The sequence below is a fragment of the Sesamum indicum genome, linkage group LG2 (genome assembly GCF_026168435.1).
Source record: "Sesamum indicum cultivar Baizhima isolate 11 linkage group LG2, ASM2616843v1, whole genome shotgun sequence".
In the NCBI taxonomy this organism is placed as follows: domain Eukaryota; kingdom Viridiplantae; phylum Streptophyta; class Magnoliopsida; order Lamiales; family Pedaliaceae; genus Sesamum; species Sesamum indicum.
The window spans coordinates 21,941,919-21,960,632 of record NC_142658.1 but is presented as its reverse complement, the minus strand read 5'-3'; the positions used below and the strand labels follow the sequence as shown (position 1 = coordinate 21,960,632).

The 18,714-nt window shown below is 36.7% G+C and overlaps 4 protein-coding genes across 5 annotated transcripts; 2 read left to right on the top strand and 2 right to left on the bottom strand.

Moving 5' to 3' along the window:
• The first annotated feature begins 54 nt into the window (after positions 1-54).
• Positions 55-4,930, top strand: LOC105156542 (ARM repeat superfamily protein). Of its 2 annotated transcripts, XM_011072701.3 has the most exons (9): positions 66-256; positions 480-602; positions 1,431-1,628; positions 1,916-1,994; positions 2,207-2,352; positions 2,963-3,076; positions 3,605-3,736; positions 4,456-4,569; positions 4,687-4,930. In XM_011072701.3, the coding sequence occupies exons 1-9, from the start codon at positions 203-205 to the stop codon at positions 4,732-4,734; spliced, it is 1,008 nt and encodes a 335-aa protein (XP_011071003.1). In that variant the 5' UTR covers positions 66-202; the 3' UTR covers positions 4,735-4,930. The 2 variants fall into 2 exon arrangements, with proteins under 2 accessions (XP_088734007.1, XP_011071003.1); XM_088877881.1 differs by lacking the exon at positions 480-602 and having other exon boundaries at positions 55-256.
• Positions 4,931-7,110: 2,180 nt separating this feature from the next.
• On the top strand, positions 7,111-10,330 carry LOC105156541 (sphinganine C4-monooxygenase 1). The gene is made up of 2 exons (XM_011072700.3): positions 7,111-7,595; positions 9,553-10,330. The coding sequence occupies exons 1-2, from the start codon at positions 7,359-7,361 to the stop codon at positions 10,105-10,107; spliced, it is 792 nt and encodes a 263-aa protein (XP_011071002.1). The 5' UTR covers positions 7,111-7,358; the 3' UTR covers positions 10,108-10,330.
• Positions 10,331-10,546: 216 nt separating this feature from the next.
• On the bottom strand, positions 10,547-12,377 carry LOC105156760 (protein PHYTOCHROME KINASE SUBSTRATE 1). Its single transcript, XM_011072979.2, has 2 exons — positions 10,846-12,377; positions 10,547-10,761 (listed from the first exon to the last, which is right to left on the bottom strand). Exon 1 carries the CDS (start codon positions 12,187-12,189, stop codon positions 10,858-10,860), a length of 1,332 nt encoding a protein of 443 aa, XP_011071281.1. The 5' UTR covers positions 12,190-12,377; the 3' UTR covers positions 10,547-10,761; positions 10,846-10,857.
• A 753-nt stretch (positions 12,378-13,130) lies between these two features.
• On the bottom strand, positions 13,131-18,345 carry LOC105156540 (putative methyltransferase PMT2). The gene is made up of 7 exons (XM_011072699.3): positions 18,019-18,345; positions 16,382-17,037; positions 15,979-16,189; positions 15,494-15,788; positions 14,917-15,297; positions 14,215-14,292; positions 13,131-13,738 (listed from the first exon to the last, which is right to left on the bottom strand). The coding sequence occupies exons 2-7, from the start codon at positions 17,027-17,029 to the stop codon at positions 13,513-13,515; spliced, it is 1,839 nt and encodes a 612-aa protein (XP_011071001.1). The 5' UTR covers positions 17,030-17,037; positions 18,019-18,345; the 3' UTR covers positions 13,131-13,512.
• Between the last annotated feature and the right edge of the window lie 369 nt (positions 18,346-18,714).

Here is an 18,714-nt window from a genome sequence, read left to right as displayed (position 1 = left end):
AGTGAATGGCCAACGGGCCGACCTGTTTGAATGAATGAGTGTATGTTTAAGTCCAAAGCCTTCGGTCTTTTCCTCAATGGACTGGGCCATTGGAGTTGCAATTATTTGCTTAAGAACTCTATTTTCGCTTCGCTGGTTCTTTGTGGAACCTTTTCCTTTCCACTTGGTTTTGAGAGTTCAGAAACTGTGAGAAGCAACAACAATGGCGACAGAGCTGGAGGAACTGCTGGACTTTCTCTCATCTCCTTCCCCACCTGTAATCTTTCTTCTCTTAAACTGGGTTCTATCGTAATTAGTCCCATAATCAGAGGGAAAGTTAATACAATCCTTTTCCTTTTTTGGTGAAGTGTACAGATAAAACATAACGGTGAAAACCATATGCGAATGTGTTTGGGATTTTCTTTAGGGTTTCTACTTTTGATTCTTTGATGTGGGCTTGCTGATTTTATGATGTTTGTTTGAGTGTGTGTACAATATAGATTAAAAAGGCTGCTGTAAGTATTGTCCGGGATTATACGGGGTCCGAGGATGGGCTACGCTCTCTTGGAAAATACTCCAGTACGGCTGTTCCTTCGTTGTCTAACCTTCTTGCTGAGAAAAAGGTACCTCTTTTAGCCTTTTGTTGATGAAAAGTATCAGATTGCCCTGCCGAGCTTGAGGATTAAGTTTCTTATTCTAGTGTTATTGTGTGCGGAAAGGTTGAATGCAGAATCCTGGGCAGATGCCTAAAGGGGGTGCTAAAAACTTGAACTTCTTTTAAGTTCTACTAGAAATTGCAGGGAATAGGAATTGAAAGCATATTCTATTTATAAAGGGATCTATTTTGGATGTGGAGAAGTAGAAGATGCTACGTGAAAAATGACTAAGGTGATTGAGAATAGTTTAAAACTTTCTCCTTTCTTTAGTGCTGCAACCCCGTTGGCTGATTTTATGCTTCTAGTAATGTAGTTTTTTCCTTTGACCTTTTCCATCTGATTTTCTTGTTTTGCATGAGAAATGCCTATCAACGGTATCTAGCCAATATTTCGACTTGATAGCGAATGCATCAGGCTTCACATACGTCCTTGTGATGAGCTTGTCCAAGTTCGATTTAATGTCTGTGGTTTCAGTACTTCAATCAGACAATTGAAACATGTAAAAGAATAAGGCTCATTAGTTTCTGGGCATCCCCTGTGATGAGGTTAGGTAGCCTGTTATACGCCAAAATAAGAGTAAATTTTTTGTGTTTGTTCATAATAGTTTATCAATAGATGACTTGGCTAGTAATCTCTCAAGTAGCCCAGTACTTACAGATAAGAAGTGCTGAATGGCCTCGTGGAATTACTAATCAATGGAAAATTTAATCAATCATGTATTTTGCACTTTTTTTAAATCATTGGTTGTGCCATTAGTTTCCTTGTCACCATTAGATTGATTTATTATTGGTTCAGGAAGTATCAGAACCTGCAGCAGAAGCCCTTGTTAATTTGTCACAAAATCGAGATCTAGCTGGAAAGATGGTTGAAATGGGTATGATAAAAACTATCATGGATATTCTGTACAAGCAAGACTGTGACATTACTCACTTACTGGTCATGCTACTTGTGAATCTCACACAACTGGATGTTGGGATTGAATCTTTGCTTCAGGTGGCTTTTATGATCTCCTTATTTATTTCATTTTCTTGTTTCCAACATTAAGGTAGTAATTTATTCAGTACAACTATACTTTGAAATTTGAATTAATGTTGTATAAGGTTTCATTTTTGTTTTTATCAATTATTATAAAAGTGAATTGGATTTTGGACCAAAAAGTAGTTTTATGTATTCATGTGATGTCGATCGGAGGATATTGTTATCCCGTACCTCATCTTTTCCTTTTTTTGAAAGATTGATTAACCGCTACTAATATGATTCATGTTAATCCTGGCTGCCAGAATGGAGATGAGAAGATGCGTGGTCTGTATATCATGAAACTGGTGAGGTCATTCTGTGCCTCATCTAATGAGAGAAAAGGTGAGTTTTGATACCATTTTCAGTTTGCTTTTCCTAATGGGTCATCGATATATGTTTGTATGACATGTCAAACAAATAGTTTAGGCTCTTATGATACTCTTTTGCTCTTCTGTAGTAATGTTGCAAGACTAAATTCATCTGTGGAGAAACTGATTTAGTTTTAATAGCACCAACATGGCTTAATCATCCTTCTCATTGTTCATCACAATCAGGTGATCCCTTTGAACATGTGGCTTCTATACTTGTAAACATTTCACAGAAAGAAGCAGGAAGAAAGCTTCTACTCGATCCTAAGCGAGGACTTCTGAAGCAAATTATCAGGCAATTTGATTCACCTAGCGCATTGCGGAAGAGAGGGGTATTTACTTTTACATTTTGCCTGATAAGTAGAAAGGGGGGATATATATAAACAATCCCTTTCCTTGATCTTTTATTTTTCCTTTTTGACCAATGAAGCATCATTTGTTCCACCATGCTATAGGGAATTGAATTGTTACCTGATTTCTGTTTTTGCTACTGAGCTGCAATAATTAAATGCTAGCATTCACAAATTGCTTCAAGGGGACAAAAATACTTCATGTCTGGAAAAAATACTCTATCCAATTTAGCTTCTCCAATTTTCTTTGCATCAGAATTTTATCTATGCACCATTTGCATGAGAATGATCTGAAATCCATGTAAGAAGGGGAGAGAGGAACAGAACAATTGACAACCTAAATGATTTCCTTAAACCAGTGTACTTGGTCGGTTGCAATGGAGTCCATAAGCACACCTCATCAGGACATTTTTGGTTTAAACTGGAGCAATTTTTGAGAGGTTAGGATTGAAAGATGTCGAACTAGCAGGAAGAAATAAGATTTTACAGATCAATGGTTTTGTATGCTTTCAACACCTAGATGTTTGGCTCCTTGAGTGAACTATGTGATTAATTTTGACCAAGAACTATTAGTTTTATTTTCTTCTAACAGGTCTCAGGAACAATTCGGAACTGCTGTTTTGAAGCTGAAGATCAGCTGCAGAATTTGCTTCTGATATCAGAGTTTCTCTGGCCAGCACTACTGCTTCCAGTTGCTGGAAACAAGGTAAATATACTTTAAAAGGTCATCTCTTTCTTGAGACGACTGTTTGAGATCTTGGATAAGTGCTTCTTGGTCAACATGTCATTAGGAAATTAATCAGATACAAGATGGAATTCTGAATTTGTATTAATTTTCATACTTTGTGCACAGCATGGATGATATTGGATTTTCTTGTCTAGTTAGCTGTTGGTATGACTACTGGAAACAATTTGAACCACAAGAATGAGTACCTGAGCAAGAGAAGATATCCTCTGAGCTGAAAAGAAGCCTTGGCAAGTAATCCTTGACAGAAATGAAAATCTGATCTGATGCAAGTTATGCTTGATGTTGTTGATAGAGTCTTCAGTAGTTAATAGTGTAGCAGACACTGATTCTTGAGATGAATAATGAACCACGTGATCTGGAAATAGGCTTGTGGGCTTGTATATAATACATGCACTCTAGGTCTTCAGCAAGAAACCTGATTTCTAATGTTATTTTGCTGTTTCTCGCATTTACATATAATCATCTGTGATTTTGTGACTTGTGCAGATTTACAGCGAGCAAGACACATCTAAAATGCCCCTTGAGCTCGGTAGTGCACTCTCAATTGAACGTGAAACAGTTTCTGATCCTGCAATTCGTATCCAAGCACTCGACGCTATATACTTGCTTGTCTTACAGGTATACCAGCTTCCTGTTTCGCCTGGGCAAGAATTATTGCTAGAATTATCTGAAAACGGTAGTCCTTTGTGGCTTAAGAATTGTTAAGTAAGCTAACTTATGTAGAGAAAGAGGAGCGAAGTCAGGACTTCCTCACAAGTATACTGGTTCGACAAGCCTTTTCTGTTATCTAATGGCTTGAGGAACCTCTTCTCTATGTGTATTGCCTTTTTATTTTTGTTTTTTTTTTTTAACAAACAAATGAATTAAAGTTCTGTACCTTAATGCTTAGCAGTGTTAACTCTTTCAAAATGTCGATCAAGTTTTGACATTCTGAACATTTTTCTGAATTTTTATGATGTATTTCAAGTTTATTCATAGAGTATAACATCCCTAATCATTAACTTTTCAGGCGCCACTCAGTTGTATTTTTCCTCCTCACCTGTTGATCTAATATAATTCTATCGTTCCATATTTCTTGATCTTTTTGAGTTAGTTCTCTGGAACCAAAAGATGATATCAATTCCTAAAGCCATGTTGTGTGAATCACCTCTGAGATGTTACTAACAAGAAATTGTTTGTGTGTGTGTGTGTTTATATCCTCGTTCTTGAGAAATTATTTGAATTTTCACAAAGTAAGGGCCTTCTCATTTACTTCAACCACCAAGTCAAGGAATAGAGTCCTAACATTTCTGTTTCACCGTGTTCCGTCTTTGTACTGATCGTTTTCCTCCTTTCAGGAAGCTGGCAGGCGAGCTTTCTGGTCTGTCAATGGTCCCCAGATACTACAAGTTGGGTACGAAGATGAGGAAAACCCACAAGTAATGGAGGCATATGAACGAGTCGGCTCGTTGGTACAAATCCTTTCCTACCTTTTTCCCCTCCAATAATAGCATTGGTTTTTCTTCCTCGAAATAAATTGCATCAGTGATACGTGTGCAAAATAGTAATATGTTCCTTCTCATTGCCAGTTGATTCAGGAGGGTGGTGCAAGCGAAGCCTCCACTCAGGAATCATAGTAGCCTGTCAGGGTTGCTTGCCGCCTCATCGCTGCAAGCAGTATCATGTCTGAAATCACAAGAGATGCTGTTTTTAAACTTTGTGACTTTCACAAAATTTATAGACATTTTGTTTATGTTTACTTTTCAAAGTAAAGCATGTAAAACAACGAACCACAGATCCTTTACGTGGAAATGTAGAATGCAGTATACATTACATGTTTTGTGCATCGAGTATATGAATGATTAATGCATACTTGTCTATTCCAAGAAAATGGAAATTTAAGACAGTTATCCATTCACAAAACATCAAATGCAAATCAAGAGAGGAGAGATGTACATAGTTTTGTATCAAATCAATGACAGAATTTCTGGGCATGGGCAAATTGGGAATTAGGTGATGGCGTCCAGTCAAGTCTCATAAAGGCTAAATTGTCAAAGCAGTAACGCGGTTAAGGAAGATGGGGTACTCAAACAAGGACCCCAAAATCTTGACCCTTTCATCATAACTTCAAAATATCTTACGTGCGACGTGTCAGATATATGTCCTCATTCCAATTAAAGCTTCTTATTACAGATATAGTTTATTTGCATTCATCCCAAGTAAACTTGTAATAATTCATCCCTTTATTTTTATGCTGTTAGCCAAACACCCTTTATAGTAATTTTAACTCTTTTTGTTTTTTCTTCTAAAAAAGAAATTAATAAAGAGCGTGAATATACAGTACTGTAAATTGTATGTTTGATATTGTGTAGTTATAAACAATTAAATACACATAATTTATATAACAAAGTTTAACTTTTAACCACCGAACCACAACTGTAAGGGCTCTCTTATTTTGTATGATGGAATTAAAATAAAATAGATAATTTCATGATTTCAATCATACTTTTATCATAATTAATGACGATTAATACCAAATTTAGACTAAATGAAGAAATAAAAAATAAACTTTGATTGACATGAATATCAAATTCAATCTTTTTAAATAAAGGAGGCATTAATGTATTCGGCTATGTTTTTCACTTAGTACATACAGCTCATTTTTCTCTATTTAGCTTTGTCATTAAGTTTGAATAAGATGCTTTCTTCAAATATATATATATAAATAGACATTAATATTTTAATTTGGAAAATTATTGAGAGAGCATAATCATTGGATCTTACTCTGTCATTATCCCACACATGGAAATACTAACAAGATAATGTCTTTTGCAACTTTTCCATTGTTAATGAAAAAAAAAAGTTGGCAACATATACATACATATATATATCCAAACAAGTAAATGCTGCTAGACGATACAAACATAATACCAAGTCTTGTTTGAGAGGGATAAAATTATAAATTCGAATCTTGGTTGATTGAACTTTACACAAAGTTGTGCGATTTAGAGAGTGTTTGAGTGAGTTTATAAATTTTTTAAAACATCTGACGTTTGAGAACTTAAAAAATATTATAAAGCGTTTGATAATATTTTTATATCAATATCTTATAAGTTCTAAAAATAAAATTTTAAAAAGTCATAAACACTTTTAAAAAGATAAATATAAATTTGTTCCTTACCAATATTTCATAAACTTTATAATTTTATTTTATTCAAACATTTTGTAAATTTATTTTTAAAAAAAAATTAACATTATATACTTTTTAAAAATATTTTATAAGATTACGAACTTATAATATCTTTTAAATAAATTTAATAAAGAAGCACACTTTAGTGATGTCGGCTACGCGTACTCTAATTTACCCACCATCGCATTCATGACAGCTACCTAATTTTGATGACTTTCGTTCTACATTAATTATCAGAACAAGTTTACAAGATTATTTACAAAGTTGTTTATTTTTTAAAATTTAGCCTCTCATTTACTGTAAATATTTTAGCTCTTCTTTTTTTTTCTTTTAACTAAATTTAAAAAAAAAAAACAGAATAAGGGGAAAAAAAGGTGCTTTCCATGAATAACATCAGAATTCTTCAATCTCTCAGCGTACACTGAATTTTTTCACCCCGTTATGTTATAATTATATATATTTTTAAAGAAAAATGATATGTATTAAAAATATTAAATACTTAATGCATGTATCTCTTTTTTCTTGTAATTTAATATTCATATTAAATATTAAATATTTTTAATATTGGTTGACTGAGTAATAATAATAATATAGCAAGAGCAAAGTAGTTTTTAGAATTTTCAAGTAAAAAACAACTCCTCTGAAATATGTATATTAATTATTAGAAGATAGATAATAAATTTGAATAAGTGGGAGTGGGGGATTGAGCTGACCTTATTCTTTACAAAATTGGGACAATTACATACATACATATACATACATACAACACGGCTAGAAACGACATTAGACTTTGGAGACTTCCGAGTAATCGCACATTTGTCTCACAATAATGAACAATCAATCGATCATCACATAATTCATTCATTCATCGCCCAACTCTCCCCCAACCCCAACCCCATCCCCAACCCCCTAGTGTTTTCACTTTCCAGGATACTATCGATTAGAAGCCCAATATACATCTCTCCCCCCCTCTCTCTCTTTATATGTTCTAGGGTTTGTTTCTTGAATTCTGATTCACCTCATCGCCCGCCAGCAGAAATTATTCTTCTTCTCGTGGGTGGAGTATTAGGGATGGAGATGATGAACGGTGGTTTCAAAGTGTCGGATGAATTGTTGGGGACCTTTGCGCCCATAATTCTATACTGGGCGTATTCAGGGATTTATGTGTTGTTAGGGTCACTGGAGGGTTACAGGCTGCATAGCAAGAAAGATGAAGATGAGAAGAATTTGGTGCCCAAGAAGGATGTGGTCAAAGGGGTTCTTCTTCAGCAAGCTGTTCAGGCTGTCGTCGCCACAATCCTCTTTGCAGTAAGTGGCTCTCTTTTCTTTTCTTTTCCTTTCTGTTAGTTGATTTTGCTATTGGGATGCGTCTGTGTTTTGGTGACGAATAGGTTTTAAGTTTCTTATGTTGTGTGGGTAAGCGTATGGATTTGTGTACATATGGGCGCTTACTGCTAAGACTTCTACTTTTTCTGTTTTTCGTTTGTTATCTATGTGCTTGTGTTTACATCATTATACGAATGTCATTAGGTTTGTTGTTTGCAAAATACCCTTGCGATTTTATTGATAAAGGGGTTATTTATCCTTTTAAAAGGACTCCTTGAAGTTTGCTTTTTTTCACTTTTTACTAGGTGCACCAGATGATTTTGTAGTGAATTGGCATAAAAAATTGTATCTTGCTGCTGATCTATAGTGATCGGTGGTGTTCATGGTGTACTTAAATTGGGGTTTAGTGACACCAGAAGATGTTTGAAATATTCTTCCACATCTGTAGGTGTGTTTTCTGTCTTTTTGGAGTGAACATGAGGATTAATCATCTGCAGATGCTTTTCAATAAACGTTCTCTAGTGTTTAGTGTCATGTAAAAACCTTAATATTTGCCATCTAAACATGTGATTTGCATTTATTGATATGTCTAATTCTTGTAAAAATGTATAAGTATATGACATCTGCTTGTTGATATTTTATCCAATACATGGTTGAACCTGGTTGTTAGAAATGCTGCTAACGTATATCACAGTTTTCCAGAAGCTTCTATCATACCCCTTAGCAGACTTGTTAGTTGTTAATTCACTCAAAAACCACAAGATAAAGAGTACTGTTAATATGGAGAATACTCTGGAAATCTTTTGGATTCTGTAATGCATACTTGGAATCTGAAACTAAAATGTTTCAGAAAATTGTGTAAATTGGATATTCGAAGAATATCTATGGAAATAAATGTGCTTGTTGTTATATAACAGATGATATCTGGGTTTGGAGATGAGCTTTTTGCTGATGTTAGAATATGACAATTTCATTTAGATATCATCAAAGACCTGAGATTTTAATAATGTGCTTCAGAATTTTGATACTAATAATACTATCAGGACACTAGATGGTCATTGCTAGACTTTGTTAATGGCAGGTTTGTTCAGTTTTACTTTGTCCTGTGATTCCATGAATGGGGGATATTTTCCATTTATAGGAACCAGCTCGAAGACTAATTCCAGCTGTTGCCATATTTGGTGCTCACAGTTGTTGGGAAGTGTGAAAAGTTGCGAATCTGGTCAGCAGAAGAACATTTGTAGCACTCAATGATCCATAAAACTTTGAAATGGCAATTAATGATCCCTGAAACTTTGGAATGGTTTGAGCATTAAATTGTTGGGCACAGAAAATGCCAAATTTGTTTGACCAATATATTACCTTATAAAGCTTCATATACCTTAAATTTTAGCTGGTTCACATGAAAACATGATGAACCTAAAGTGCAATTGGAGTAATCTCCCTGAACATTGCTCGTCTATATCCAGATGTACCACTTTCAGGGTTTATTTTTTCCGGAAGTGGGGTTCCCAAACTGATTCCTTTCTATTTCTGCTGAAGTCTTTTCCCTCTTTGTTCATGAGTGGAGACACAGATTTTGATGACTAACAATATAAAGTCTGGCTGTTGCCATTGTCAGTAACTGAAAGAGTTCTTTTTATTGATTGAAAGAAAACAATCTGAAGTTTATTCTCATTTGTCCCACTGGACTGGTCCCATTGGTCTTTGTTCACAAATATACTTAGATACACACCTCTAGTGGTTGCTGCCTTGACAATGTGCTGGGAACAATGTATTTTCAGCTTTTACTGGGATATCTCCATGCTGCTACTACCTTATCAAAGAGAAAAATTGGATTAACATCATATTTTCTTGTAAATTTCCCCGTATTAATGATTTGCTGACTGATGCATCAATTATGATAGTAATTTGTAAATGAATTATACTTCTGATGTAGGTCACTGGAAGCGACAGTGAATCTGCACAAGCACAACAGTCTTCCCTTATTGTTCTTGCTAGACGATTTTTGGTTGCAATGATGGTGTTAGATACCTGGCAGTACTTTATGCACCGTTACATGCATCACAACAAGTTCTTGTACCGGCATATCCATTCTCAACATCACCGACTTGTTGTCCCATATGCTTTTGGAGCTTTGTACAACCACCCCTTGGAAGGTCTGCTTCTTGATACAATTGGTGGAGCTTTAGCTTTCCTTGTCTCAGGCATGTCCCCTCGAGCTTCCATCTTCTTCTTCTCATTTGCTACCCTCAAAACAGTTGATGATCACTGTGGGTTATGGTTACCTGGCAATCTTTTCCACATTTTCTTTAGAAACAACTCAGCATATCATGATATTCATCACCAGCTCTATGGCAACAAATATAACTTTTCGCAGCCATTCTTTGTGATGTGGGATCGGATCCTTGGTACTTACATGCCTTACTCACTGGAGAAGAGAACTAATGGAGGATTTGAAGCACGGCCCACTAAAGATTGCAAGGAAAACTGACTAAAATAATCATTTCCTGTAACAATTGTGTATCAGTATAGGTTTTCGTTTTTCTTATTTTTACATTTTCTTGAGTGCTATTATGAATCGTACATATCTATACCTATGCCATGTTTTATAACCAGCTCTTCTCGATGTAAGCATTTGAGGGAATGATGAAACTTGAAGTTTTTTCATAGGCTCCTGGCAGACATTTATTATTTTATTAATTTATGTTTTCTGATCTTGGTTTGTGATGCATAACGTTGGTTGTTCATTTATCATGTGGTTTTGGTTCGTAGCTATGAAATAGCTCGTTGCAAGGAAATTTGTTTATTGTGCGCCGAATGTGGAAGTAATGAGTTAATACTTTGGTTTGATCAGATTTAGTGTATCATAGGGATCAATCATTGATTGAGAGAGTTTCTAATTTTGCATTCAATTTCTACGAGGTACTCTGTATTTTTCCAAGATCTCATTTTTGTAGATTAAGATGAGGAACGAAATGAAGAAACATCAACACTCGGGTTCTTTCACTTCTATCAACCAAAGAAGAGCTGAACAAGAAATACCTTCTCCTGATTTAACTTCCTCTGCTCGCATAGCTCCTTTCCTTCTCAAGCATCCAAAAACACCCTTTGATGGTGTCGTAATAAATTCACATATTATCAAGTCCTATACAGTTAAACATAAAACATAAGAACAAAATTTATTTAGCATACAAAGGATGACCAGCACTTATTGAGGTAGTACACATGCCTGCTTCTTGGATCAAAACAAGCCAGCATTATTACCATCATGAAATGTTGCCATCAGTTTAAATGATTTCGACTTCATTAGGTGCCTTCTTCCAATGGAAGAAAATCCCTTCTCATTTGGTATATGTGCATCTCCAGCAACCCTGACAGATTTCTGATTCTTACATCCTGAAAGAATACTTGAATGCCGTTTAGGCATTTCCTTGAATCGGCCATTTTTGGAACTCAGGCTCACACTCTGAGCATGCAGCATTTTGGCAGTGGTGCTGGTGATGGTGCTGATGGTGGATTTTGGCCCTTCGGTATCTGACAGGATAGAGAAGTCAGCAGCATTGGCGGTGATAACGCTCCACTCTATGCTCGCTTCACTTGGTGCATAACATGCTCCTGGGGTTATGCCTTCTGGTTCCTGCATGGAACTCCAGGAGAAACTCTCAGTTTCAAGTAAGGTTGAACCTGCATCTTTATCACTTGGGATTCTTCTGTTTTGTTCTGCTGATTCTGGCGCAATTGCATTCCAAGTCGACAGGGTTAACCTTTTCTCCAGGCTGAAGAAACTCTTCCCGTTTTCCAGGATTGTGGAGTCAAATACTTCTGGTGATTTTTGCTTCATGGTATCATCTTCCTCTCGTACTTGTATTTTTGCTGCCCGATTTCCACTCCTGGGATTGAAGACTGGGTAGCTGAAACTGCAATCTGAATTTATTTTCTGTCCGAGTTCATCGAACTCCATACAGTGGAAACCCAGCTGTGAATTGTTAACCAAACGACCACTGGTTCCACCTCCTAGTTTTGATTTTTCATTAACCGATCCAGTGCTTGTACTCTTGGCGGAGCATTTTACACCTTTAGAGACGTTGATATTCATGGAAATCTTGTCAGCACAAGAACAACTGCAGCCAGTCCTAGCAAGAAAACGCTTCTCATTTGTTCTTCCAGTCTTCTGGTTTCTTGGAACAGTATACAATAATGCGCTCTGGCTATTACGACTTGATTCAGAGTGGACACTGGGGGCTGCATTCCAGGGCTGCTCTTTCCTCAGTTGGTGACATGGTACATATCCAATAGGAATATCATCGTTGAAATATTTCTTGGCATCAAAGACATCAATTTCTGTGTCTTCTATTTGGTCTTTTCCAAGAAAAACATGATCATGTGGGATGGCGATGGAGGAATTCAGGCCCCGCGTTCTTGTCCCTCTCAGTGTAAGAACAAATGTTTCTTCAGCTCCACGTAAGTATGACGAAACTGAAGGGTCTCGGAAACTTTTGCCATTTTGGTAAGACGAGGTGTGTGTAACACTTGTCTTGGATGTTGAAGCCAATGTTATCACAGGCAAGGACATTGCTGTGTTTTGGATGAAGCCCAAAGAACTAGATATATGAAAATGTGGCTCTTTACGACTTCTTGATGTGAAAAAGCCAATAGGAGGTGAGGCTTAGATGAGTTCTAAACCAGCTACAACAAGTAAAGCTATAGAGAAGATGGGATAGAATAGCCTGAACTAATTAGTGGCCTCAAGAGAAGGTTCTGTTTGGCTCATTCATTAATAATGACTCGGACCAGATTGACTGACTGTTTGCCAATAATTCTTTACGAACTCTATCTACGAGCAAGCTGTGATGTTGAAGGGATTGGGCCACACGTCAAGTTATTGTACTCTTAATTCCTTCCATGTTCTGCTTTTCGGGCACCAAGGTAGTGCCCCATGAAAGCTCGTCACTTAACCACTTTCTGCATGTGGTTTGGTTATGCATTTCTAGAGAAGAAATTACTCTTTTCTGTATAAGTGGAGATTCTTGCATACAGAACTACTGATAGAGTGTAGAGAAATGGACTTGTATTCAGCAAGCATACATACATGAGGATAGGAATGTGTCAAAAAGTCACAGTACCATGATGCTTGTATACCACATTAACTTGGATTTATGACAAGCCAAGATGAAACTAGCCAGAGAAGTTTTTGTTTTCTTCTGCATTTTGGTGCAGAGAACAGAAGAATGTTGACCATGAAAGAATGCAGAATCCACAGCATCACAAGTTCACAACCAGAGCTGACTGAATCCATGGCATAGTTTTCCACTGTTTAATGCCAATAATGGAGGGTCATAAGATATATCATGACAAGTAAGCAAACTGGCCAATATGATTATGTCTATTCTTATGGTTGGATCTATTGGCAGTGTCGGCAGAAAACCAAGTTCATACTGTTCGTTTTTACCAACAGAGAATTCCAGAAACAAGTAGGACAAAATCAGGTAGTTATGGTGCAGAGTTGAAAGAAAATTTGAACTAAAGCATAAGTTGCACAATGACATTACTTGAAATGACACTTTTATCATACACAAAAAGTCAAGAACCAGAGCTAGAAGAATAAGAAATGCATGTCTGAACTTTGAAGGGTGATATCGCTTCTTTTCCTACTTTGGGGGGAGATGGGTTTAAAATTTCTGGGATCAATAAATAATAGTAGTGTTACAAGACAGTTCAATCTATAATCTACAGAAAAATCCCTGGTTAAATACTTGCCATCCCGCTCACACCTCCTTTGGAGAACTCATTGCCCCGGCAAAACTCTAATGATGAGATGTTCTTGGAATTCATATAAGAAATCAAGTTTGCCGTTCGAAATTATGTCACCTGCATTTAAGATTTGGGTTGTTGGCCTTCAATGCGAGGAAGTGGAGTTACCCACCCAGTATTGCTTAACTACAACCAGTATCTTTTCTGGTACAAGGGGACCGTCCTCGTGGTCCATCATTTTAGAATCCCATCTCATACCACCAATCATCTTCTTCACCTTGACTAGTACATCAACTTCATCACGGAATATAACTGCACCTTCAGGCCGCAGAATCCTGTCCATCTCTAACAATATGTCCTCGAAGTCACACCTGCATTCATTTAGTTGAAAATTAACAAGAAATTCAAGTGATTGTGTTTATATCAAATTATGCACAATGTCAAGGAAAGAAACAGAATCAAAATTGACAACATCCTTCTGCCAAGGGGATAACAAAAAATATCATTTTACCCCCAAAGTGACATCTTTGGGAACATATGGATTATCCTTACAGCCACATGAGGTTAAAATGCAAAATACAGTTTTTACAGAAGAGAACAATACTTTTATCTTCCCAAAGGACCATCAGCCGTTGTCCACTTATAGCTAATCATGAATGAAATACGTTCAGATAGGACTGACAGAATTTTTTCATAATACCCTTGAAGTTCCTATTTAAGGAAAAGCATGTTTTTTCTATGAAACACCAAGAAAAGCCTGTGTCCTTGAACAGGCAATGACAAGTATCCTAAAATAGTGCTCTTTCTAGGCAGAATACCAAAAAATCAAGGCATAGTGGATGCTTACTTGTCTTTGTACAAGCTAAAAACACCATTAGCATGGATGAGATCATAGGTCCTTGGATATGTAGAGAAAGCTTCACACCTGAGTAAGAAAATCGGTCAGCAAAATAGTATTAAAACCAATTAAAGGTTGCAGCCACAGAGTATTAACTATTCAAATAAAAGCTGAACCTGATGAAGCAAATAATATGCAATTTGTTGGATTACATATGGATCTTCCATCACTTGAATTACGTATTTATATTTCTACATGCAAAAGGGAGAACCTTAGCCCCAAAATGAGCACCAATTGATGATAAAGCTTGAACATTCAGTCAACAATTTTCAGAATTGATCCCACAGAGGAAGATTTCAGAAAGATGCATAGCCCAGTCTCAACTTGGTCTGCAATATTGAAAACATGATCTTGATAGTACATCGTACTTGCAAAGTCACCTCATTCGCTAATGTATTTTTAGTTATCCTATGTTTTAAGAGTTCAGGTGGTTGCATTGGCCCTTAAAAAAGCTCAATCTTTCAATTTTGTGAGGCTTAGTTCAACCAACTCAAATGGACAAAATAAATGGAAGAATCAGCAAGGTACTATAAGAACCAAAAGAAATGTAAAGTTAGTTAAAAATAACATGTGATGGTGCCATTTGAGTGCAAGCGACAATGCAAACGGCTCAGTCGTTTATACTAAAAACAGCGAGTCTAGTAGGCATACCAGTCATGATAAATGCCAATCAATCCTCTTTCATAAATAACACCCAGGGTATTTTTGTCGGCAATAGTGGGTACAACATTCATAACCCACAACTTGGGAGATTGAAGTGCAGCAGCAAAACCTCCAAATCCGGCATTCATATCCATAATGTTGCGGTACCTTCCAGAGTCAATAATCCTATTAATCTTTCTATAGGCATTGACATGCTTTTTCCATAGCTTATTGTCCTCCAGGTATTCGTCAACAGAAACTCCAGGAACTGCACCACTAGCAATTCTGGGGGGAACAGCATATAGCCTTTCAGGGAATGGTTTGAGACCAGGAACACCATCACTGTTAGCAATATCATTCCGAGTAATACATGGCTCCATCTTCTTGTACCTGATAATTGATAAATAAGTTGGGCATTGAAACCATTTAGATTCTGAGCTTCCTAACCAAGCATGCAACTTCAGCACTTGTAATGTGTGTGCCATGTTACAATTACACACACACACACACACATATATAAGTACCCATAAAAGTGAAAATACTGGAACTACAAATTACGACTATGTATGCAATTAGTGATCCATACCAGACATCATCAGCGTCTTCAGATTTACAGAATGCTGCCCCAGAATTTTCTTGTGCAGCTCGACAAGAATCAGTATCCATTGACTTCTGCCATATTGCAATCTCACCAATCTCAGCCTTCTTCTCCCAGCAGAGAAGTTTCGCAACCTCTTCAATCTTCCTTTGTTCTTCTTGGAGTTCATCCATTGGACGTTTCCACGCCTTGTAATTAACCTTCCAGTTGATGGGAGGACCTGAAAGCACCCAGTAGCCACCAGGTCTAAGCACACGATCAACTTCCCTCATATATAGTCCATCTGAAAAGAGAAACAGAATCAGATTACAACATACCAATAGCACCTCAAGATGATAAGGAACCTCTTTAGTCGCAGTTGGATAAATTAGATTAATTGTGGAACACCATCAAGCTAGAATTTATTTCAGCATCTGTGCTATATTTTCCACAGATTGTGCACAGAAACACACTATATAACTTTTCGTACTTACCATTAATCCCCCAAGGTATAAGACAACGGGAACAGTGAGCCATGTCAAAAGCTCTAGATGGATATGGCAATTTTATGGTTCCAAGAACACCAATGACAGCAGGTACACCTCTTTCAAGAGCAAACTGAACCTGGGCTTCATGGGAGTCTCTTGGTGCAAATGACATTGCTATAACATTTCTTTTCCATAGATATGCACCCCAACTTGCAACCTAGAACAATAAGTAAAAACTTACCACAGAGATAATCCACATATTGACATACACAACACGTAATTTACAAAATAGGAAGTTAACCACACAGATAATCAAACAGATTTGCAGTGAAAAAAATCTCAACGATCACAAGACAAATACACAAAGAAGTGCAGAAGTCACGAAAAAACACTTGTAGCACTCACATACCCCACAACCAGTATCCAGAGCGGTCCTAACAGTTCCATTTTTAATTGGTATAACTGAAGCAAGCTGGTCGATGTATTTATCAGCCCCCTGAGGAAATTGTGTACCTCCACCAGGGAACCTAAACACATTGCCCTCATACTGGATCCAGTTCTGAATAGCCTTCTCAACTGTTAAGCTTTTATATGGTGCATTGGCATAGGGAACGTAATCACGACTCTTTGGCCATGGAAATGGTGTCACGTATCCTTTAGAAGCCGGAATAAGGCAATGAAGTTTCTCTTCTTGAGAAGGACAATGTCTTTCACGATAAATCATATTTTCCCTTGGGAAAGTCATTGCGCGTCTTTGATCTTGGCAAGGTGTGTAATCAGTATACCGAGGATGGCATGGCTTATATACTGTCACTTTAGAATCAGAATCATCAATTATCCCAGCTTCACCACTGTGATGGGTTTCAAAATTGAGGTTTGGAAGGATGTTGCAGTTTGCTCCACTCTTCGTCATCTCCAACGCTATACTGTCCCCTTTCCCAAACCCACTTCTCTGCCATGCTCCCAGTAAGTAGAAGAAACAGCACAGACCAGCAACTATGAAAATAGAGACCGAACTCCTAGTTCTACTGTCCCCCGAATTAAACTTGTTCGCCATCACAGGCCCTGAAACATTTATTATTCAATGTTAATAGAGACAGAAGAGCTTGAAAATTTTCCTATATTAGCACACAATAATACCCATGAGTCCAAATAGCATAAAATAAAATTTAAAAGTTATGACCCTGGTGATATCAAATTCAACCATGACGCCCAAAAAAGTCATTGACCAGATCACACTTGGAATTTCAATTCTATTCAATTAAAAGTTGTCCTTCCTCCTTTTCCACATTAGAATGCATTAACTGGTAACCACTAAATAAGCAAGTTTAGTTACTGTTAGGACAGCCAGGAAATCACAACCCTCCCCGAAGACCATAAAAATCCTAAAGTAAAATACTAGTGGACATTGTCAAAGCAACTGATGGTGATTGCTATACGTTAGGCAATGAACGTAGATCCATAGCCACATTACCTAGATCCATGTTGAATCTCAATTGGTGAAACAGAACAAAGCCTGTTGATAGCAACCCTTAAATATCTATATTTTTTGCTTCACCTTCAAGAAACGACATGACTGTACCAGAATCATAGATCTATACAAAATCCAGGAGAAATTATTAACATACAAAAAGATTGATCAGGAAAAGGGGCTTTAACTTCAACAAGACTTCATCTGTATGACATTCCACTTAATACGCTCTGCTTTCAGCTGGAGGAAACGGTAAGTAATTGTTCCATACTTAACTAGAAACACGCAATACCACTCGAACAGTAGCAGAAGTATCTAGACTATGAAGTGTCCGACATAAAAGGTGTCTGCCGTTACAATTCAAGCATAAGCTCGGTTCCCTTTTCATAAACCTTGAACTGAATCCTGAAAGAAGTAAAACCTAACACTTTCTCAAGTTCAACTGAAAAAAAAAATCTTTACTTGAGGAACGAAACACATAAACAGATTCAGAAACAGCACGAGGTACACAAAACAAAAAGCAAACATTCTTAACTGAAGTTAATCAAGAATGTATTAAGGATTAAATCTCATACCAATCGCATCAGTTGATACACTGTAACTGATGCAAACCCTGATTCAACGATCTAGAAAGCTCGTATCTTTATGCTTTTTGCCACTCCGACAGATCCAATTATCAGTGTCTTCGACAGTACAAGAGAAGTTCAACAGTGAGTCAAAAACCCTAATCTTAATCTTAAAGATGCACACTCCCTAAATTCTGGTGTGACAGATATCTTGTGTGTGTATATATAGATTGAGCATACATAGCATTAATCTCTCTCTCTCTCACTCTCACACACACTCTCTCACTACTAACACGTCGTCGGACGACAAATAAATCTTGGTTCTTCTTTTCTTTTCTTTTCTTTTTTCTTCTTTGGGCTACTAAAATGCGCAATGTCTGAAATAGGAATTTGTATATTATCGTTAATATCACTGTGTGCACATAACTCTTTGAATTAGCATATTTAGCCCATAAGTTATTTCTTGTACGAAATTTGTTTGAAAATTAACCAAAACTAATGAATTCAGGATCAATTTGTGCACGCAAAGTTACATATGATAATTTTTATCTATGCTAAGGAGATAATAAAGTGAAGATATGTCAACATATAACAACCATTATGATCATATTAAAATTTTAATTTTTATTTTTCACGAAATAAATGTTAAGATCATATTTTACTTTATGGGTTTAGATGGGCGATTTCAAATTTTTAATAATAAAT

Excerpts from the sequence above, each read along its gene's own strand:
- LOC105156541 (XM_011072700.3), top strand. The coding sequence starts at position 7,359 with ATGGAGATGATGAACGGTGGTTTCAAAGTGTCGGATGAATTGTTGGGG. Across the intron at positions 7,596-9,552 it reads TCGCCACAATCCTCTTTGCA|GTCACTGGAAGCGACAGTGA; the intron begins GTAAGTGGCTCT and ends CTTCTGATGTAG.
- LOC105156760 (XM_011072979.2), bottom strand. The coding sequence starts at position 12,189 with ATGTCCTTGCCTGTGATAACATTGGCTTCAACATCCAAGACAAGTGTT.
- LOC105156542 (XM_011072701.3), top strand. The coding sequence starts at position 203 with ATGGCGACAGAGCTGGAGGAACTGCTGGACTTTCTCTCATCTCCTTCC. Across the intron at positions 1,629-1,915 it reads GGATTGAATCTTTGCTTCAG|AATGGAGATGAGAAGATGCG; the intron begins GTGGCTTTTATG and ends CCTGGCTGCCAG. Across the intron at positions 4,570-4,686 it reads ATGAACGAGTCGGCTCGTTG|TTGATTCAGGAGGGTGGTGC; the intron begins GTACAAATCCTT and ends TCTCATTGCCAG.
- LOC105156540 (XM_011072699.3), bottom strand. The coding sequence starts at position 17,029 with ATGGCGAACAAGTTTAATTCGGGGGACAGTAGAACTAGGAGTTCGGTC. Across the intron at positions 16,190-16,381 it reads CTCTGGATACTGGTTGTGGG|GTTGCAAGTTGGGGTGCATA; the intron begins GTATGTGAGTGC and ends TTATTGTTCTAG. Across the intron at positions 15,789-15,978 it reads TATACCTTGGGGGATTAATG|ATGGACTATATATGAGGGAA; the intron begins GTAAGTACGAAA and ends TTCTCTTTTCAG.